Source organism: Pararge aegeria, chromosome 22 (assembly GCF_905163445.1).
Source record: "Pararge aegeria chromosome 22, ilParAegt1.1, whole genome shotgun sequence".
NCBI classification, from domain to species: Eukaryota; Metazoa; Arthropoda; class Insecta; order Lepidoptera; family Nymphalidae; genus Pararge; species Pararge aegeria.
Window position 1 is genome coordinate 8,066,324 of NC_053201.1, and position 24,116 is coordinate 8,090,439.

General features: G+C 34.4%; 1 protein-coding gene across 1 annotated transcript; it reads left to right on the top strand.

Moving 5' to 3' along the window:
- Positions 1-1,545: 1,545 nt before the first annotated feature.
- LOC120633679 lies at positions 1,546-23,999 on the top strand. The gene is made up of 8 exons (XM_039903990.1): positions 1,546-1,856; positions 8,030-8,085; positions 8,168-8,302; positions 9,399-9,537; positions 10,637-10,698; positions 13,580-13,714; positions 15,314-15,453; positions 23,799-23,999. Exons 1-7 carry the CDS (start codon positions 1,772-1,774, stop codon positions 15,443-15,445), a joined length of 744 nt encoding a protein of 247 aa, XP_039759924.1. The 5' UTR covers positions 1,546-1,771; the 3' UTR covers positions 15,446-15,453; positions 23,799-23,999.
- The last annotated feature ends 117 nt before the right edge of the window (positions 24,000-24,116 follow it).

The window sequence follows — 24,116 nt, forward strand, 5'->3', positions numbered from 1 at the left end:
ACTGTTTGCATCCTCATTGTTAGCGTTAATGACGATACAAAGGCTCAATTAGTATTTGCCAATATCGATTTGTTATATAGGTCGTTAGACCATTGTTCGGAATTAAGTCTTTGAGTATTATTTTAATACATCTTCGGGAAATTTACTTGATAAATTAGTGTTGTTTATTTATAGACAGCCTTAATTTATTTTTCAAGCCCAATCAGACATTTCATAGCCTGATGACCATTCCATAGTCAATTTTTTTCTAAATACCGTTTGAATCCTACCTATCCAGAATTATTACGATGCTCTTCTGACCTATTAATTATCCATGTACCTACTAGAATTTTTACTTATATGAAATGTGATGATTATTATGAAATGAGAATAATGAAATGATTACCTAGTCTAAACATTCTCAATGCAATATAACTATTTTCTTACTTATGTTCTGAATGACTATTTAGTTAGACCCTACTGTAGATAGCACTTATTTATTGTTTTATTATTATATTACTAGTGCAATATTCTGACTATTCTGGAAATAATTATATGTATTGCAAACATTCCGATAACCATTTCTGCATTATACTGAGATTTTTTTTAACAAAATGGGTAAGAATTTGAATAAGATAAAAATCAACGATTAAAACAAACTTCCAAGCGCCCCATAGTGACCCATATAAACTTACAACATATTAGGGCCTAATTGGATATCCCGAAACCTGCAGTGCAGCAGAAGGGTTTGAATCCCTCTATCCTGCAGAAATCGAGGCCTTGACCAGCATTTGTTACCTGAGGAAGGTAAAATGAAATTATCCCAAACGCGACCCATCATGAGGAGTTAGGTATTCCTGGTTACATAATCAGTTACCAGATGATTACAGAATAATTAAGTGTATTATAAAGATAAGAACAAGAAACCAGAAAAGATCGCAAAACAGCTTGAAAGGCATTAAAATAAGCCTGCACTACGATATAACAGACATACAGACAGATCTAGACTAATAATAAAGCTCAATAATTTGCAGTTTGTTTGTTTGAACGCGCTAATCTCTGAAACTACCAGTTATAAAAAAATAGTACGCGCGTTGTTGCTATGGGCTACCTATATAAATTTTAAATAAAAGACTGCCTGTTTTTAAGTTGTACCGTTAAAAATGGACAATTAGGTTGGCAAAGAAGACAGTAACATACCTACATTTTATAAGTTCTGACGCCACTGGAAGACCAGATCGATAAAAAATCTTATTTTGCATTTTTAAGTCCATTTCTTAAGTGAAGCGGTGGGTCGAGGTTCATAATGTAGAATAGCAAAAAAAAGTATAGAAACTTTTCATAAGTTGTATCTGCTGGTCGTGGAGATGATGGGAAAAAATAAGTATATCAGAAGTAACTAAACGTGGACGTAGTCGCGGGGAACTGCTAGTAAACTTAAGAAGCGGTCAGACTTCTATTGAATTGAATACATTTTTTTGCGCTACCTACGTACCTATTCAATTCATTCAACTGCAAAGATGAAAGAATCGAATCCGAAAAAAACCTTCCTACCTGCTATCGCAAGGGAGGTGCGCAGTGCGTGGGTAGCCACGTACTTTACTAGACTGAGGTGATTAGCTTCGGCTGTTTACATCCCCATCACATAGATAACTAAATATTAAATAAACCACTGATGCTATTTACTTTGCGTAGTCGAGCTTCGAAGAGCGCGAGAGATACCCGTGTTTGTTACAATATCGTTTAGAAATTACGTGAACTGTGTACAATCTACCCGGTGAAAGTTTACAAAATGGAGTTGAATTTTATAACGACCCTAATAAAACACGATGTGAACCACAATATTAAACAGTGCTTCAAGTCTAAAAAGCCATTCAGTAAGTTATTTGTCTTTTTTTTTAATGATAAGTAGACAATTGTCTCGTTAAATTACTAACATTCAATTAGTTAGGGTACTTACCTAGGTAATCTATAAGTAAACGTTGCTTAAATTTCACCGCAGTTTTATCGGTTAGTTATTTATGTATAGAAAACTATTGGAAATAAAAAAAATACCAGTATTTTGTGAATAACACTAACTAATTGTTTTTGTTTGTAATGCACACTTTTACCTACAACTTTATTTATTTTAATAATTTTTTACAACATGCGTTATCAAAACATACGGACAAAACCTAGATTGTTTATACAATGTATAGGTATAAGTCTAACTAGGTACGCCACGCAGATTCACCAGCGTTTAATAGAAAAAAAATATATATTTATATTATTTTTTTGTAAAACAAGCTAGCTAACATAAAACTATTTTTTTTTAAGTTGAAGTGGTTGCCGGGATGAACGCATTCAAATATAGAAGCTTTTAATATTAATAAAGCATACCTCATATAGATACGGGAAAATATACATAAGAAGTAACCAAAATTACTCACAACTCGTACTTATTAAAAACAAAAAAACGATGCCAAGTTTAGAGGTGTCGGATAGATTTAAGCCTCTTATAGATTTGTTACCTAGGTATTTACCAACCAAAAAAATACACAAGTTTCCATCCTTTCTTAGACCTTATCCGCACATTTGTGGAACTTTGGATGCTTCTAGATCCTTATGTTCGGACTGTGCGATGTTTTACAGTGACTCAGTCAGTTTTAAAGTTATATCAAACCGATTTTATGTTCTCATGCTTGAGTACTTTTACATCAAGAAAATACTTACAATACTTAAGTACTAACGAGTTGTTGTTGCATTGATAAGCTAAAGTTAAATAATATATTTAATATTCATGTTTAATATTCCAATAAAGATATCTGTATCGCTGGAATATAAACATCAAAGAATATTGACCTAAGGTACATACTTAGCTAAGTACTTACCTATTTTTTATTGTTTATACTTTATTACTAACTACCAATAGTAATATAAATACAAGTACCTAAATTACTTTTAAGACAAACTACTAATTAATTTTAAGGCAATACCCTTTTAAAAAGTCAAAACTTGTTTATATTACATGTTGTTCTACCTTTGTTAACCGTAGCTTTTGTATATATTTAGAAAAAAACACGTTCAGATTGCTAAGATTTTGTTATTTTAGGTACGTAAGTCGTCAAAGTATCGATATCGATTTTATCGTTAAAAGTCACAACCTCACTAAGTAATGTCACTCCGCATCAAAGGGTTGTTTTTTTTACAAATAAAAAAGTGTTATTGGTTTCCTTCTTTTTAACTGTAGGTACCTATTAGACTACTATAACAGAAAACTTTTCTTATAAAATCCTTTACTTTGAAAAACTATTATCAAACATGTAGGTAATTCTAATAAGAGCTTCTGACTCTGACTGTTTAACATTTTTTAATAAAATATTACAAATGATTAAGTATCTAATATATTTAGGTAAAACAAGTAAAAATTAAAAGTTTTAAGAGACTCATGATTGCATTTTTTATTTATTGTTACCGTAAATCCTGCTTTAAGGTTATACCTTTCTAAGGAAACAGCATCAAAATCGTTCCAGTAGTTTTTTTAGAACACGGTAACCTTCATGGGTGAGCCCAGCTTCTGATCTAGGGGGTCTAATTAAGATTTTATTAAGTCACATCGTCCGCTGCTGTTTTGTGTAAAAATTTTTAGAGGGCCCATATTATCGATAACTGTATTTTTTTTTGAAGTTATACTTCTTTAGGCGCGTTATGAAACAATGATGAGAGTGAAATTTTAAGATGCGCGCGCATCTGTGACACAAAATTAACAGTATGAAGCTGTCTGCTTAACCGCTCTTTAAGTCTCGAAAAAAAGCTACCAACAAAATAGAAATTGAACCTCGATATTAGTCGCGCATGTTGGTACGCTCGTCACCTCTGATCACTGTTTTCATATTTATTATTTTTGTCGGTCTGTTACTTGGCCGCCATAATTTTTTTTAGAGAGTTCATACATTTTCTTTGAGATTACCAGGTGGCTTAGGCTTAGGCAGGGGAGCTTGGGTAACTCCAGCGTGGGTAACTACGGACTAAACCCTTCGCATACCCGTGCCCTGTAGTCTACCGGTAATGGGTTGATATGATGATGATGATATAAATTGTTTAAGTAGGTACTTTGTAGTGATGGCAGATCAGAATACAATTGTCGCCATCCCCCATCTATCTGCGGGCGTCATACGAGGCGACTAAGGTAATATATCCGGAAACGGGCAGCGTAGTCCTCTGTTCTACTGCTATTGCAATCACCAATCCTTCTGCCCAGGATGGTGATTATGGGAGAACTCTCTTATATTTTTATCGGTAGTATGGTATCTAGCCACGGCATTAGACGGACTCGAACCGTAGACCTTTCCGTTGTATGGCTACAGACTACAGTGCGCCAGGGAGGTCGTAATACCGTATACCGTAAAAATTGTAGATATATAGATAAAGTTGTAAGGCAAATAATATTGTGGTTTTCTATACATACGAATAATGTAATGTATTCATGATTTGTAATGTATTCGCGATTAAGATGGTCAGTAGTTCATTGAACTTCTCTAGTGCGTATTATATTTAGTTTCTATTAAAACTAGGATTCCCTATTTGCACGCTACGTTATCGATTTACGTAGTAATTACCAAATTAAGGAATTCCAATTATTGTAAAACTAGCTTTTTTACGCCGCTTCGCTCGCGTTAATATGGATTTTCAAAGTTAATTTTCCCGCCCCAGGGTATATTATTCAGCTCTTGAAAATGTGTGCAATATTTTATGATGAATACGTATAAAACATAAACACAAATTCACATTTCCATTTACATGTAAGTAGGTACATGTATAGGTTGGTAATAAGGATATCTAAGGGCCTACGTGAACTCGTTTCCAACAGTATGTTAAGTAGTAAGTTAGTTAGTTAGTTAGTTAAGTATGTACCTTAGGTCAATATTCTTTGATGTTTATATTCCAGCGGTATCGCTGGAATATAAACATATATAAGATATCTGTATAGATAACTTCATTGGAATAAAACATGAATATTTAATCCCAAGCATCATCATAATTATTAACCCGTTACCGGCCCACTACAGGGCACGGGTCTCCTCCCACAATGAGCAGGGTTAAGGCCGTAGTCCTCCACGCTGGCTCGGTACGGAGTGGTGGCCTCCACACGCCTATGAGAACATAATGGAGAACTCTCAGCCATGCAGGTTTCCTCACGATGTTTTCCTTCACTGTTGAAGCAAATGATATTATAATTGCTTAAAACGCACATAATTCAGAAAAGTAAGAGGTGGGTTTCGAACTCGGCCCCCCGAAAGTGAAGCCGAAGTTCTAACCACTGGGCTATCACCACTTCTCACCATCCATACTCTTATAAAATTCGGAAGTATAACTCTGTCTGCCTCTTACATTTTCAACGAACTTTGATAAAATTTGGCAAATCAATAATTCGGTATCCTTGCTGAAAATATTACAGTAAAATATAAGTATGTACAATTAAATGTTCATTGGGTACTTTAATTTTTCAATCTAAACCATCCACGTTTGGGTCGTATCCAAATCGTAGGTAAATCCATCTAAACGTATACCAAAAAACTCATTCAAATCTGTCCAGTCCAAGTCCAAGAAATATATATATATAAGATTAGCTTACTTTGTTATATAAAGCAAAAAGTTACTTTGCAATACTTGTATAATTTTTGCGATCTTCATAATCTTCACCAAACAGATCTCCCGCAGACCGCAATGCACTCTCTACGCACGTTTCGCTCCGACACCGAAGCATCCCCAGGAGATTTTAACTGTACAATGAACATTTGCTAAGACTAACTGTAAAAACTACTGTAAAAATAACCAAATTTAAAAAGCCCACGAAACCTTTTTTAAGAAAGCTCTATTTTAGCAATAATTAAAAATAGACACTTAGTTTAAGAGATTGGCGCGTTCAAACGGTCAACAGTTAAACATACATGCCGGTGTTTATTTTGTAGGGTGGATATAATAAGAAATATTCGTTAGCTCACATTTACTTTTTTTATCAAGAAAACTTTACCGTAAAGCTGATAACTTTATATATTGTCAGAAATAAGGTCAAATACAACGTATATTTTTTAACCCCTATTTTTGACTTCCTCTATTTTTTGTGAGCTAATCTTATAAGGTAAATGCTAACATGTGTTTTTGTTCTTCGTTCACGCCCTAATTAAATAACCAATCAAAAAACGGAGTAACATAGGCTTCTTTTTACGCTAGGTAAACAAACTCCTTCCACGGGATTGGTAAAAAACCGTAATAAAAGCGGACGATGAACGCGAGCAATTCAGTAACAGAACGGTTACATCCTTTTTCACTGGAAAAAGGATGTAACCGTGTAAGTTATGTAATTCAAATGACCGCGACGCGAGATAGAAAAAAGGAACTGACTATGTTATTTTTTTTATCATTAAACTAACTGTAATGACTATTTGAGATTACTATAAAGAGCCTAAGCACGATATATCTGGTGTAAGTTTCTTTATCTGTACATATGATATACTACTGTAGGAAGACTTCTATTTAATACTTCTCCTTGGCATTGGCGTTCACAGGTTATTCCGGTATGCGGATGATATAAAATGAAGAAAATCTCCAGTAAGAGTTATAAGAAAATCTCCAGTAAGGGTAGGCTTTTTATAAATTTTACAATGCCTATCCTTAAGTTTTTATACTGGATATAAAATAAAAATAGTCCAGGATGGATATTTTCTTCATTTTATATCATTTGCATACCCTCTTTGCACGCCACTGGTTTGGGATACCATTCCCAAGGACTCCCTATTTCGAATAATAAACTAATTAATGCTATTAACCTTTTCCAACAATAAACATTTAAAAAGGACTCCAGTGAACGGGTCCTGACCCCTAAATAGATTAAAGCTAGCGGACACATAAATATTTTAATCCGACAAATGGTCTTCGAGCCTGGACAAAGGGCAAATGACTTGCGTCCAACCTATGTATTCCCGAGTACGTAGGTATCGTAAAGACTACGTGACTTGAAGCACACCTTTTTTTTGTGATTGAATGCTGCTTCAAGCGTTGCGCCCATTGTAATGCAAATGCCAAGTAACTATAATTTAGTGATATTTAACGATACCATTAGGTACCGGTATAATCAAATATTGTACGTAACTAGTATTAGTTATCTATCCAAACAATTTTACTAATCTTAATGCTACAGTTTCTACGATGAACTTACCTACTTATAATGCGTATCTAGTAGCTATATTCGACGTGTTTATTGATATTTTGTACTATCGAATGGAGTGCATTTGAAAAGTTTGAGGTGATTTATTACTCATTTTATGTTGATGTTATTTTTTGCTTATTGCATGGTAAAAAAATGAGAAAAAAAACCCCTTGTGATTCTCAATACTATTCATGTGCCGGTCTTCTATCTCCAATAGGGTTGTCAACACTTAGAAGGTTTTGAATTAGTTGGCATGAAAAAAAATATGCTTCTTTTGATTTAATATTTTCAGTATGATTCCTTATAAAATATACTTATGCACCAATCAACAGTATTTCGTAATTCCGTTACACATTGTATAACCATGATTGCTGTAGAAAGGGGAATGACCAAAACCAGGCTGTTGTTTGGTTCAACATACATCTAAACCATTACTATTTAATTTAATTTTCTTTACATTTAAGTTTAAAGCGAATAGCGATTTACCTGCACGTAGAAAAAAGCAACTGCTGAGTTTTTTGCGGGTTTCTTCTCAGTCGAATCTGCCTTCCGAACCGGTGGTAGAGTCACTACACACAGACATTAGGCCTATTTGAAATAAATTAATTTTGAATTTTTGAATGTTTTTAAATAAATACTAATGTAATATTAATATCATACCCATATTAATCTGAAAGTTAAAGGTGCGTGCCGGCTAGGCTATGTTATCACCGTTAACTAACAATGTACAAGATTTTACACATGGCTACAATGCAATACAAAATGCCATCGAATATTTTTTTCATTTTCGATTTTCATTTTCAGAAGATGCTACACAGCACGTGTTAAACATATTAACATAAGTTTTTTTTTTGTTTACAGTCATTAGAAAAGAAGAAGTAATAGCCATCAAAAATAAATTTCCAACTAAAATACCGGTAAGATAAAATAAAATTTAAACAAAGATATGGCTTCCCTTAATAATACTATGGGATTCTAATAAAACAATTCTGTTAACAGCTCATCGTAGAAAGATACCACAAGGAGAGAAATCTGCCAACGTTGGATAAAACGAAATTTCTAGTCCCTGAAGACATCACAATGTCGCAATTCCTAGTGATAATACGCCAAAGAATAAGGATAAAGCCAAATCAAGTAAGTGTAAAACAATTATATAATAATAGAACATGCTAGTCGCAGGGAGCTGCTGGACCCAAGCAACACAAGACTGTGTTATTTGGAAATAAAAGACCTGTTTCCAGCAGTGGACGTCCATCGGTTGAAATGATATAATAGTAAAATGATTCCTACCCTAAAGATTTACAAATAGGTATTAAAATGGAATATTCCCTAACGATTGGCGCTAAAACGATGATTTATTGCCAATTTATCCGTTTTCTACTAATATTTAATTATTACAAATAGATAAGGATTATTTTATTATTGAAAGTAGATTCATATATCAATAGGTCAATTCTGTGATAAGTAAACCAGCAAATTAGTACCTGAAAGTATTGTGATATCTGACGCACGCGTCATATAAACATACATTAATATGTAACTCTTATCTTAGAAACTATTCAATAAACATGGCATAAGGCGAGCAAAAGTTAGCATTTGAATCGTCACTGTCCATTGATGAGAGCTTCCGTAAGTCAAGATCTTTAATGACATTACAAAGTAGCTTATTGAAAATATATATTTGAATTCAATAATCAAGAAAAAAATTGTTGATCACAACAACATTAATGAATTACTTAAAACACTTCCTTTATTCAATTAATTTAATTTGTTATATCTTGACTTAATGCAAAGAAAAATCAGTTTAAAACTCAGTTGCAGATTTTTTTATCAATAATTAAGTTAATGAAGTAGGCTTTTAATTAATTATATATTTACCAAAAGATAAATGTTTCAATATTTATTACTGACACAATGAAATGAAATGAAACTGCTAACAATGTTTTAGAGAGACAAAGCGAACGTTTCCTTTCCTAGAATGTCTGTAAGATACAATACAAGACGTATTTTTAACAGGTCATATTATTACTGCATTCTTCATTTTATAGCATAGTTCTGCGAACTGCTTAGGAACTCTGAGAATATTGAATGACCTTTATTTCTATATTCGCTGAGTACCTATTACTACCGCACACTATAGTAATATCATGTCTTGTAGATCTATCTGTTTATTATATGTCTATATTTATGTACAATCGAATTGGAATCAATGTTATGTATCTTTTAACAGGCTCTCTATCTAATAATCAACAACAGATCGATGCTAAGCATGAGTCTGACGATGGCACAAGCCTACGAGAATTTCGGCGATGAAGATGGCTACCTTTACATCACATACGCCTCTCAAGAAGTTTTCGGTTATCAAGACGGTAAGTGTTGCGTACAAATCCCATGGGAATAAAGATAAAAAAATTTGGAAAATCCAAAAGTGCACGCCTCATAATCTCATTTTTTTTCACAATAAAATTGAAATTTTTTTAACTGAAACTTTCAATGCTCATTACAATTTTTTTTTTTCATATTAATTATTATTCATTTTTTGTAAACAAGACACGGGAATGTCATAATGATTGCACATTGAAAGTTACAATTAATATTAGCTAGAATAATTAGGTACATGGAAATTTAACGACAGTGAATTGAACGCTCATATTAACTAAGAAATTATGTCGTGCGTTACTTTAGATAATTAAAAAAAAATTATTCCGATACGATCATTTTTTCGACCAATTTTGATGGCCACATACACCCGTCCATACACGGACGTCCAGAAAAGATTATGTTTAATGTTATTATTTACTATGTTAAACAAAAAAATTGTTATTGAAATGTATTTTATGTGCCCAACAAATTATTTGACTTGATATTAGTGTACTCAAATGAACTTGTAAGTGCAATATAAATAACAAAAAATCAATTTCAGTTTCGAGAAAACTGCTTTTTTTGAAATGTCGAGAGTAGAGCACAACCTCAACGCTTCGCTTATGAGGCGTGCAATAACACGCGGTCATAACTGCGGACATAAATACCGTCCCTACTAATATTATATTTTTGTTGGTTAATTCTATTGTCCCACAACAACAGAGCAACGGATTTGCGTGATTTTATCTTAATATTACCACATACAAACAAAAAACAAGTCTTAAGCCTTGTTATCATTCTACATTTTATGGGATATACCTAAAGTACAATTCTGTTATGATTTCCTTATGCTTAAATGGCTGATTCATATTAAGATATCATATAGAACATTGAACATTTCATGCCGTAAAACCTATCTCATGAATGTGAAAGTGACTTTTCTGGTTTGTTTCTAATGCAGTGACTTTTACATGAGTAGAGGATACAGTACATGCAGGCGTAATCGCGGGCACAGCTAGTAAATATATAATAAGTAGATAGGTAACTCGTTATTAGAGATAGTCTAATGGCGATATATTACATTAATTGAATTCGACTTTGTTGCAGATATGACGGGGTCAAACAAAGAGGTCCAAGTAATCAGAGATAGATTCCCCAACAAAATTCCGGTAAGTGCACGTCTTTGTTATCACCATCATCATTAATTGAACGTCCCACTGCTCACTGCTGGGCATAGGCCCCATCTTAAATAGGAGTAGATGGACTTAGGCTTACAGCCTCTACTTGACTCTTGCACTTCAACTCAACTTTTGCACTTCGTTACAAGTTTTGAAAGACTTTGTGAAGTTCGATCATTGGATAGAAGCAGGCATTAATTTGCGTAAATCCATAATCTATATATATAAAAGAGAAAGTGTGTGGGTATGTTCCGTATAGGCTCCGAAACGGCTCGACCGATTTCAATGAAACTTTCAGGGAATCTCCGGATTGACCTGGCGAGCAATCCTGTAAAGTTTGGTGACGATCGGATCACTCCTATTTTTGAACTGTCAAACTGTCAAATACAGCTTTTTTTACTATGATGATATTCTATTGTTGGGTGTACATGGGTGTAGATAATGATCTTCACCCGCTCGAGAAGAGAATAGAAGAGAATGAATACGGTGAGAAATAAATGATTTAATATATTATGAGCCTTAAATTAAAGTAAGTAATTTATAATTATTTCAATCCGTATACTCCACACCAAACAGATCCTCGGCAATGTACCCTCTACGCACGTTTCGCTCCGAAATCGGAGCATCCTCAGCATCAACGTGCGTTCATAATAGTTTCATGATCAGCTTTGGGACGTACAGCTTATGATGATGACTTTATTTAAACAAATGAATATACTAACACAATTTAAGTGCCTGTTTATCTATGCTTTAATTTTTAGCTTTTGGACTGTTGTTTCACTTGTTAGCACAAAGTGCGGTCTAACCTCTTACGGGTACCTATAGTGTTAATATTGAATCCATACCGATCAGGAATACGGGTTTAATATAACTGCCATAGTCCTAACAGGTTAGCCCATTACCATCTTAGAATGCATCGTCACTTATCATAAAGTGGGATTGCGATCAAAGGCTAAGTATTACAGGAATTAAAAAAACTGAATAGAGTTTAAACCGGGGATTTGAAGATTTTTTATGGTTGTTTTTTGGAGATAAGGCAGTTTTTTAATAAAATTTACAAGGTTACAAAAGTTAGTATGGGAAACTTTTGCACATTAAGAATTTTAAGCGGACGAAGTTTCATGATATTTTCATTACTTTTTTGATGCGATTTCATGGTATTTTTACAAGGAGCACCGCAGAAAACTGCATTCTACGTCGACGAATTTGCTTTAGTTATCACTAAGTAGGAAGCAGATAAAAAATTGTTTAAATAATATGGCACAGATAATATATCAGACAGAGCATAATTAGTAACAAGGCAAAAAAATATTTTTATACATTGTAAGTAGAATATTTTATCAGTGGTTACCCTTGATTTGGTAAATGCTCGTGGCAATATGATTTATCAAATAACAGTACACAGTAGCTACTTTGTTATCTATCTATATATATATATATAAAAGAAAGTTGTGTTTGTTACACCATTCATAACTCAAGAACGGCTGGACGAATTTTTCTGATAATTGTTTTTTGGATTCCTCTTAGACCGGAATAGGATAATAAGTATTAAAATATAACATTCATAAAAAAAATTATCTGCGGTACGAAGTTCGCCGGGGCAGCTAGTTTGAAATACTAAGTTTATATTTATTTTGGAACAGCGTGGTTTTGACGGTCTTTTAAGTGAGAGGTCCCGGGATCGATGCTCGGCAGGGGCACTTTGGAATTTGTAATTTCTGAATTTTCTCCGATCTGGACTGGTGGGAGAGGTTAGTTAGGTCGTGTTTAAGTGTGTAGAAAGAGTACATGCAGAAACCGTGTACAAGACTAATATTGAAGCATAAGAAACCACTACATTTTAGAATTGTTTCTCGAAGAAACGTTTAGTCACTTCATACCATTTAGCAGTTAAAAGTAATTATTTTACCTCTACTGTTCTAAACGTTTACCATAAAACGGGAAAATGAGAAAAATTGCGAATGTAAATTTTGTGGGTGTAAAGTGAGCGGGGGTCTTTACCGTTATTGGACACAATGCACTGAATACTATAGCGAATGAAAGAGGATTCTGTGTGTTCTTAATTCTGTGGTTCATTGTATATCAAGGAATTTTACAAAGTAACACCAACTTCTATCTAAAGTTTATTGTCAGGTTTGCGTGTTTGAAAAATAACAAATGTTTTGAAAAATAACTAGAGGATGACCAAAGATTTTGTAATTTCTGAATTTTCTCTGATCTGGACTGGTGGGAGAGGTTAGTTAGGTCGTGTTTAAGTGTGTAACACAACTGACAAATAAGTGTCGCGAAGTGATATAGAGTGTAGAGAGTAGTCGTTACTCAGAAACATGCCGGCTAACAATGGCCCTAATAAGATATATCGAAGGCACTTCATTTTGATAAACACGAATAGAATCATATCAAAATTGGATGTAAAGGACTTGCCGAAATACCCATGGAAACGTGGATCCGAAAGTTAAAAAACTTTCCGACGACCTGGTGCAGCGATTAGCACTGTGAATTTAAGTAGGAGGCTCGATTCCCGCCAGGGCCAATTTGGGAATTGATAATTTCTGAATTTTCTCTGGTCTGGTCTGTTGGGAGGTTTTGGCCGTAGCTAGTGACCACCCTACTGACAAGAACGTGCCGCTAAGCGATTTAGTGTTTCGATGCGATGTCGCGTAGAAAACTATTAGAGGTATGACAACCGTACTCCCTAACAGGTTAGCCCGCTACTACATTATCACACAGGTGAGATTGCAGTCAAGGGCTAACTTTTAGTGGAATAAAACAAAAATAAAAAACAACTTAAATTTTGCAATTCCCTACCTGTAAAGTACTTCCCTACGAGTTTAAAGTGTTTTAAAATTAAGAGTTCTTCCATTATATACAGCTGTACGTCGAAAGATACGTCAGGGAAAGAGAAGTTCCGGTCTTGGGGAGAAATAAGTTTTTGGTGCCACAAGAGCTCACTATGTCCCAGTTCCTCTACATCATACGAACAAAGATGAAACTCAGAGATTCCCAGGTAAGTACATTAATTTGCCGCAATTGTTATTTACCTTAATGACGAATGCAATTAATTATTAATTAAATAATTAACTCGTTGTTCATATATTGGTATAGAGGTTTCAATAGGTACTTTATTGCAAATTAATGATGACACATGTTTGCTGGTTTGACCAAACTTTAGTATAATAGAGGTCAGTGTTTGGAGATGACTGTTGTCTGTAGTCCGGACGCTGAAAGATTTGTGTTCCTGACGTCTGTTAGTTGGTCATTAAAAACAATAATAAGCAGTTTACATAATATCTTGTAACATCGTACACCAGTAGGTACCTACGAGTATGCTTAAAAAATGTTCTCTCTATTAAATTTAGCACAGAAGTTAGAATATTATTACTGGATATAATGATATATTTAGGTTTAAGTGATTAACTTTCTATTATATTCTTTAATAAAGCAAAAAACATTAAAAATGTTTTTATCGTAAATACTTACTTTCTAAGTTACATCGTCCATCGTCCTATAGTTGAAACTTAATTCGTAATCTGCGAAGATCTCCTTTAACTATAAATGATACCAACCTTACAACTTAATGGCAAGTTGTATGAATTTTTCGTGTTATTTGCTGAAAACAAACCTGATAGTAGTACACATAATGCAGACTAAACTGAAGCGCGTTAGCCAAGAAAAACCATTTAGGGCATCCACATTAGGTGGACAATCCGTAACAACGCTGTTTATAGGTAGTAGGTAAGTGTATGTAGGCATTACATACTCGTTAATTAGATACCGGAATTCATTAGCAAATAACAGCACTCACTTGGTGCCAATTCTGTAGCACACAAATCTCTAAAAAATAATAGGCTTAAAAGTCGTGCTGTCCTTTCCAAAATGTTTCCCATGGCAGAGGACAGCACTATTTTTAGATCTTTCGATTTATAAATCTATTCGAATTAAGAAAATAGTAAGTAATTTACACACACTTCATATATCAAAAAGGATTAAGTTTTTGAAGTAAAACTTCTTTAGGCGCGACAAGGGAGTAACTCAGATTTTTTGCTGACAGAAGTAACGCTTACGTCAGACGTCTCTGTAGTTTCCGCTATTTTAAATTATAATTTGTATTGGTCGTAAGTATATGTCATATACTCCACACTTCTTGACTTATAAGCCAGCAAAGTTTTACTTCAATCGCGCGTAAAGGTTATACACAGATACTTTTTTTTTGTATAAATATGAACTTAAATATCATAAAATAATCTAGACTTTCATAAATGGACTTTTACAGTCGACAGTTTAGTTTAGAGATTTATGTACAAAAGAACTGACACTAATGGCAATCAGCGTAATAGCTTACACACCTGATATATATTATATAATACATGACACACTAAAGTCGTTTATGATATTAAGCGGCTTGTTTTTATTTTTAATTTTTACCCGGCCAAGTTGTTTGTGTGCTCATAGACAAGGGTGCGTTCGGTAACTGTTATGAACTGTTAGGATAAAGTTTAAGGTTAACGAATGTGGATATCGTCATCACCTCAATAATGGAGACACGCTTCGAAGTGTGTGTGTGTGACAAAAAAAAATCAATTTGAATCTTATCATTGTTTCGCAGGCATTGTACCTCCTAGTCAACGACAAAGTGCTGGTCAGCCATAGTATGACAATGGCACAGGCGTACGAACAGTTCCGTGGCACCGATGGCTTCCTCCACATCACGTACGCCGCACAGCAAGTTTTTGGTTGAAAATACTGGTAAGTCAACTAATATCGAAGGTTCTCGAGGGTGTTCTTTCGAGTCTTGAGGATATTCTGACAACTGACTGCCACAGATGTTTAAAGTGTCAGAACTCAGAGCGAAACATGCATATCTCACGGACTTGTGCGATTAATGTTCATTGCACAGAATTAAGTACATGCAGAAACCGTGTACAAGACTAATATTGAAGCATAAGAAACCACTACATGTTTCTCGAAAAAACGTTTAGTCACTTCATACCATTTAGCAGTTAAAAGTAATTATTTTACCTCTACTGTTCTAAACGTTTACCATAAAACAGGAAAATGAGAAAAATTGCGAATGTAAATTTTGTGGGTGTAAAGTGAGACGTGCGCGGGGGTCTTTACCGTTATTGGACACAATGCACTGAATACTATAGTGAATGAAAGAGGATTCTGTGTGTTCTTAATTCTGTGGTTCATTGTATATCAAGGAATTTTTCAAAGTAACACCTACTTCTATCTAAAGTTTATTGTCAGGTTTGCGTGTTTGAAAAATAACAAATGTTTTGAAAAATAACTAGAGGATGACCAAAGATGATTTGGATGGATTGTGTGAAAGATGATATGGTTTATTCCATTACAAGTGAGCCTGTCATATCATCAAGTGATAAGTGATGAAGCACGCTAAGAATCCTAAGATGGTGTATAGCAATTACCTACCTATGTTAATCGGTTTTTACGCGAAACGGCTCGTCTTTGTAGGTAGGGTGGTAAAATATAGCCACGACCCCTCCGACCAGACTTGACCAGAGAAAATATGAGTGGATTCTAAAGGGAGTGGAAGAAATTATTTATTTGTACTCCAAAACAAGTTGAGAAAGAAAAAACGGGCACTTAAAGTAGAAGAATAAAAAAGGCGGCTATATCGTTATGTAGCGATAAGGTAGAAGATGCAGAGTGTAGCACCCATATAGTTAGGGTATTAGTAAAAGAAGTACTTAGTATTCACAATACTTACAACGTGACACAACACCAAACTAGCGTGGTAGGGGCGATGAACAAGTAGGTTCTAAATTAAATGTAAACAACATCTGCTAATATCAAAGGCCAACTTTGGCGCGTATCTTCATTGCTGTTTTTTTTTTCTAAATAAAAACAGACACAGTTGTATAAAAATAAATTCACCTTGGTACACAGATGTAGGTCAAATTCCTCACGTTTAATTCATCTATTTAATAACATATTCAGAAAATAATACCTATTCGAATAGGTTTTTGCTTTATAGTAGAATTTGGGCTAAGAAAATATGGAAGCGGCTTCTTCTAATTTTTTTTTAATCGGATGAGTAGCTATTGAAGCGACTTTGACCCGATATTTGCATCGGGGGTTAAACATTAAATTTAGTAAGATAATTACGCATCCGAAATCCCGTTTTTTTTTAAATCTCCATATAACTTATTCTAACCATAATCTATATATTCCTGACTTATTTTGAGTATTACCCATAAATAATATAAATACTAAAAACCATAAATAACAAAGTTATTTAGGTAAATATAATGAAAGTACCTAAACAGGAACGAATGTGCAGAGCACATCCGTTTGAAAAGTGATAGCGATGCCTGCTACACTTTATATGGGTGTGGCGATATTCATGACCCAATCAAGTTCGACAGTAAGCTTTTAGCAGTGATTATACACAGCGACTTCTCTAGTAGTAGTTCAATAGTGATTCATTCAAAAAAATAAGAAAATTGTATGGTGAATAAGAAGCATCCGACGGCGGTATCAATTCAATTGCATTAGTAACATACAGCAGAAAAAATATGTGAAAAGGTACTTAATTTTATCAGCCGCTTCCAAATTTCTAAGTTTACATTTTTATTATTTGTGTTTAGAGAGATTAAAGGGGCTGTCGATGTTCGACGATAAAAACATCACAGATACTGTATTGATTTGACAGTCTAAAACCTTATAAGGAAAAAGCAAATTCATAGTATGTTTGGGACTCAAATATGCTTTACGATTTGGATCGTTAACTAACGCCCGATGATTATATCAATCTAATCCAAAAACTTGAGATTGCACATGGAATTTAATATTGCTATCCTTATCTTCACGAAAGAGAAGAAAAAGGATAGCAATGCTGATAGGATTTCTCCTACGCGGGGTAAGTATTCACACTCAGTCAGAGAGAACTTCGAATACAAAGCGACACAAACACATACAAATTTAATTTATTGCCTTGTTGTTCTGATAAAAGCATACAATGTTTATAATGTTGGTAAATGGCAACTGGCATGGAAGAAAACGTATATACATGATATCTTATGAATTGCAGTATATAAAGTCATTAAATTACTGTGATAAAAACTACTGTTATATTATGTACTTATCTATAATATACTGCCAAGTTTTACAAGACGAGTGGAAAATGAGTACTTGGACACCATCAATTAAAATTTAACTAGCCGTTGCTTGCGGCATCGCCCGCAATTAATTTTTCATTTCCTTAATAAAAACGTGATCTTTACGCCTCCAACAGGATCCAGGCAAATGCTTAACCTCCAAAAACGGTTCCAAGGTTTATACGTTTTCAGATGAACAGACAGACAGAAAGCTAAAAGCGAAAAATACTTAAACAGTTGAATGACGAAATACTCTACTCAATGCATATCTACTTATAATAAAACTGTAACGGGTCAAATTCTGTACATTGAAGATATTTTTAAAAATTTTTATGGAAGGCATGCTATAACCGATTTAAAGAACCAAAACGTTCCATTTTATACTGCCTTTTTTCGGGAGTAAATAGAACGGGAGTGTATGGACTAATTACCAGCCCAACTAATCCTGTTACCAAATGTCCCCCTTAGTCGAAGTCGGTCCACGGTTTTTGTAGTAGAGGTTTTTGTGACAGAGCTCGTCCGGTGAAGTACTCACCATGCTTATTTCTGCCGCCTTGTTACAATGCTGTGTTTATTTATTTTATTTAAACTGTTTATTTGTACACCACTACACAGTTAGGAAAATAAAGGACGAATAGAGAGAAACACAAAGACTGGAGTGGAATACAAAAGGCGGCATTATCGCTTAAAAGCGATCTCTGCCTTAGGATTAGGATAACATTAGCGAAAACAAATAGGTGGTGTAAAATTATTATAAACCTACATTCAAATAACCACATAAGAATACATAAACAAAAAATACAAAAAATAAATAAATATATATATTATATATATGAAATAAATATAAAAATAATATACTACTGTAACAGTTTCGATGTGAAGGCCGGTGTTATTAAAGGCACATAAAGCTTATCACACTCAGGTTGCTGGACACAGAACAGCAGTTTTCAGGACTTGTCCTTACATGCCCTGCGAGGGGTTGGGGGGGGGGCGAGGGTTTTCTGCTTAATATAACGTGGGTAAGGGGCCATCCATAAAGTACGTCACACGTTAATGGGGAGGGAGGGTATCACCGAAGTGTGACATCGTGTGACAAGGGGCATGGGGGGTCAATACTTTTGGTACGTCACATGTTAAAATTTAAAATACTAAAACGCAAAGTTTGGATGTGAATTAAAAATTTTGATTTTATTAGATTATTATTTAATAAAAATAAGTAAAAAATGAAAATAGCTGTTTTATCTCGATTATTTTTAAATACATACATAAATTTAAAAAATGTGTGACGTCACAACAGGAGGGGGGGGGGGTTATAAAAATGTGACAACCTGTGACAAGGACGGGGGGAGGGGTTCAAAAGTCCTAAAATTCGTGTGACGTACTTTATGGATGGCCCCTAATCTGCTTGGTCTGTCAATTATGACTATAAAAAAAAAGTCCGAGTTTCAAAGATGACATGTTTTCTGAGCCTTCGATTTAATCTTTAGCGAAGATTCACGCTGGCCCACACAATCCGAACCACAGAACGGGAGTTCTTAGATAGTTGGCAAAATAACTTAAACTCAATGACTTAAGTAGCACCTAGTTAAAGCCTAGACTACGGAAAAAGCTTGCCTGCATTAGTATGAAGTGGATCATAAAATGGCGACTCACACTATTATATTCCATTACTGCAACTTTTTTCTATAAAACAAAATTAAATCTAAAATTAAATACATAATTTCAACAAAATTAGATGACACTTTATATACCTACTCAGGAAATGTGGACACTTGACTATAGTATCTTAGGGCCGTTTCTTAATGTTCCTTATTAATTGCTTAAACTATACGGTTTCTTTAGCGGTAATGACCTCATTATCAACCTATTACCGGCCCACTAATGGGCACGGGTCTCCTCTCAGACTGAAAAGGATTCAGTAGTCTAAATGCCCCTCAATCTGAGTCTTAAATTAAAAATAAAGATAAAGGTGGGTACTGACTGGCGTTACGGGGCGTAATGTAACGTGTTGCATCGCCAGCATTCGTGCAGTCAGTACGTCGTGTTACGGGGAAAGCAGCGAGCAACGAGCCACTCGTTGCTCGCTGCCCCACCTCCACCCGGCTGTCGGTTTTTTTCGAATCCTTTGAGTGGTACGCGGTTCGGTCGGTACGCTCTTGCAAGTCGTCCCGAGCGCACGTGCGTCGCTATTAATCACACGTCGTTTTTATTTCTTAAAACATGGAGTGGTACAAAGAAAAAATTCTGTATTCTGTGTTTCTGTATTAGTATAGAAAAATACAGAGAAGATGAAGTGTTGTGGAACCCAGCTCATCCAGAGCATTATAACAAACTCAAGAAAGAAGACGCTTGGAATATTTTCTTTTTAATTCTCCGTCTTAATGTGGATGAAACAATAATAGAGTAGAATCAAAGATACCAACGCGTCCTCGCCGTCGGCCATCTTGAGTGAACTAACGGCAAAAGCGGAGCACAGAGTTTTGACGAGCATGTTACGCCGATTTTAAAACACAGCGTAACATGCTCGATGCGTACACGCTCTATGCGAATGTTACACCTCGTAACGTTGGTCAGTACTCACCTTTAGGTTGCGTGCCAAGGACCGATCTGTCACTCCGAAAGGGAGGGCGTAGCTCTAATTACTGACATAGAAATCTAAATTTAAGAACTCATGCTGATAACGAATGATATAATGAAATGTAATATAGTTATGCGTGCAAAAATTTCAGCCAGTTGCCAAGGAAGTAATCAAAAACGGTTTTATTTGATATCCCTATATTGCGTTATCACAAAAGGGTGATCGACCGCAGCATCGGCGTAGCAACCGGAAAAATTTAGTAACACTACCCTATCTCGTAACAATATAAGTCCTATAATATTTTTGTAACAGTGCTGTTTTACTGTTTCCATAATAGCTTTGTACGGAAACTGATATCGCGTCTGTTGACCTCTTTGGTCTGCAATGAATTTATAACCTTGAATTATTTCCGTGTAACTTTCCGATTGAAAATTACATCCTTTTCAGACAAATTGTTGAACGTTATTCCAACCTACTTGAGGGTAGTTTTGGGACGTTTAAGGCTTTTCTAATAACTGCGACATAACTTTGGAATAGTTAAGCAGTGTTTTGTTACCCTTTTTTTTGACGCCCGCTAAGCGCAGTGTGAACCGACCTTGCTTTCTGAGTCCAAGGCTGTGGGTTCGATTCCCATAACTGAAAAATGTTTATGTGATGAACATAATAGTTTTTCAGTGTATGATTATTTAATTGTATATTACTTCTGAGTATTTATGTATATTATGCATTACAAATATTCTTCTTCAGTCATCTTAGTAAGCGTAGCTACTTTGGGGCTTCGAATAATGATATTGATAAAAATCGTACACTTAGTTATTACCTGCACACTTAACAGAAGCTAACCTGACATCCAGATTCTTTTGGATCACAATTAAACATTAAAGATGAAATGACGATACTAGAACCAGCTAACAAAATTCAAAATTCAAAATTCATTTATTTCAAGTAGGTCTAATAAAAGCACTTTTGAAACGTCAAGTCTGTCTGTGTGTAGGTTCGGACCACCGGTTCGGAACAAATACTTAAAGGCTTTAAATTAATATTCGTTGAATTCATTCCACTTAATTATGGTAACCCTACCCCAGGGTAATATTCCACAGAGCAATATTTTATTTATGTCACAATAATAACTTTATCTCATCCACGCACACAAACAATGTACCGTGGACCGAGCCTCGCTGATAAAAGGCGATTTATGTCCTTTCTTACCAGCTATCACCCCCCAAGGACTTAATGTCTGTGTGATTTATGCTTTCTTGGTCAGTTACAGTATATTCCTTTATCGCAAATGGAACAACTGGTAAAGGTAAAGTTCTTCAATATATCACAATATATCATTGGAGCGTTTTATTCAGTCGCCTAGTCTACCAATAAAAGCAGCGCGGTCCAAACTCTATTTACCTCTATTATATGCTGGTCGGAGGCCGCGGCTAGTTACCACCTTAACGACAAAGACGTGCGGCGAAGCGTTCCGGTACGATGTCGCGTAGAAACCGTTTAGTGGTTATCTAGATTCCATTTAAGATGGCACCATCACTTACTTATTTATTTTTACACTAAAAGTTGAAAAAACAGAAGAAGAATAATTAAAAACATACAGCATCAGTATACAAAAGGTGAACCTGTCGCTTAGTAGCGATCTCTGGCAGGCAACCTTAGGATAAGGAAAACAAGAGGATAACAGACTGTAGATTGTGCATAATTAAAAAGAAAATACATACGAATAACTACATACTAATACTTGAAGTAGATTACACAAATTAAGATAATATATATTTAAAACTAAAAGAAAAAACTGTTATATACTTTAACATACCATAAATACATAAATAACAGTAAATACTATTATAAGTCTTCTTTAATGTAAACTATTGTGATTTTTGATAGCTTTTTTTAAATATATTAAAAAATTCTATTAGGCGAGAAGATAAGTTAACGTTCTTAAGCTATAGGTGCTCCTATTTGTAACTATCCACCGAAATGTTATAGGTATTTAATTAACCAGGAAGTAAAATCATGCTACTGGATGAGCTGTTGTAATGTTTTGTGGATTTGAGGAGTCAGAATAGATTGCAGCTAGTTTAGCATTTCATCTAAAAAAATTATGATTGTCATAAAAAAGTATTTTTCCCTGTTTATTTCTGGATCTGAATTTTCTGAATAAAATCCTTGGTTATACCATCTTAGTGCCATTAATTCATTCTTGTGAATTATGCTGGTTCGAGTCTGCTCTGCTTAACTATGTGTAACAGTAATTTTATAAAGTGGCTAAATAATAAAACTTTGGATAACTATAATTTGATTTATGCAAGATATTTTATTAAATTTATCAGCATTATAACAGATGTGCTGATAATTCTTATTTAATGTATAAATACTTTCTAAGAAACGGTTAAAATTATATTCGACACAGCCAATGTTCATGACATTGTGCCAGCGAGTAGGCATAATGTTCAGTCCAGTTCCAATATGCAGTCGAAAGATGCAAAGATACCTCCCGGTGTCTTAGTCGTTATCATAAGTGTGATTTAATACAGCATTTAAATATAAATAAATAAATGTACTACGACACCATCTAGCCCCAAAGTAAGCGTAGCTTGTTTTATGGGTGCTAAGATGACGGATGCATATATTCATGAATAATTTACATACATATTGAGTATAAACACCCAGACACTAAAAAACACTCATGCTCATCACACAAACATTTTCCAGTTGTGGGAATCGAACCCATGGCCTTGAAATCAGGGTCGCTGCCAATCGGCCGTCTAGTATATCTGTGTTTAATAATGAGAATTTTTTTAAATTATACTAATTAATAACTGTAACTTGCGTTACAGTTATGTTTTTCAGTGTCTGGGTGTTTATATGCATATTATAAGTATTTATGTATTTTATTCAACAGCTATCTTAGTACCCATAACACAAGCTACGCTTTCTTTGGGGCTAGATGGCGATGTGTGTATTGTCGTAGTATATTTATATACTTATATTCATTTATATCCATATAACATATGTGTATTAATAAACGGGGGTAAACTTCTCCTATTCCATGTTCCAGTGATTTAGCAGGTGGGCACGTTTATTATATTCCTTGTCAGGGGATATAATTTTTATCTCCCGCCCGTGCTAGCCCAGCTGGAGATTTTTTTACTTATATGTCATCTGCCCGCTTAGTGCATACCAAATATGCACGCCACTGCATCAATGAATCTCCTAAAATCCTCAGATTCATTGACACAGGGCGGTACTTATGGAATGTGTCCTTTGGATGCCCTGTGAAGTGTTACTTTGTTTGAAGGCAATGTATTTTCGGACATATTTACGATCTTCGTACATAAATTATTATTTTTAAAAATAAAATGTACTTATTTTCTTTATGATTGTTTCAGGTACACCCTGCTTGTGCATGAGAAACTGGCATTTAATGAAATGAAACCAATATAAAGACTGATAGTATTCTATATTTTGTGATACATAATAGTATAGGACTTCCAATTATATAACACATCTGTTTGTTTGGCTTCTCGTTGATATGTATTGTTATTAGGCCGGTTCCGAAATATTATATAGTTTAATTGCATTATTATAATTATTATTAATATCATTAAATTTAATATTTTTATTTTATGGAATAGATCTATTATATAATTAACTGTTATTATTATTTTGTAAAACTAATTAATTTTTAAATTTTACTGTTCAAAGGA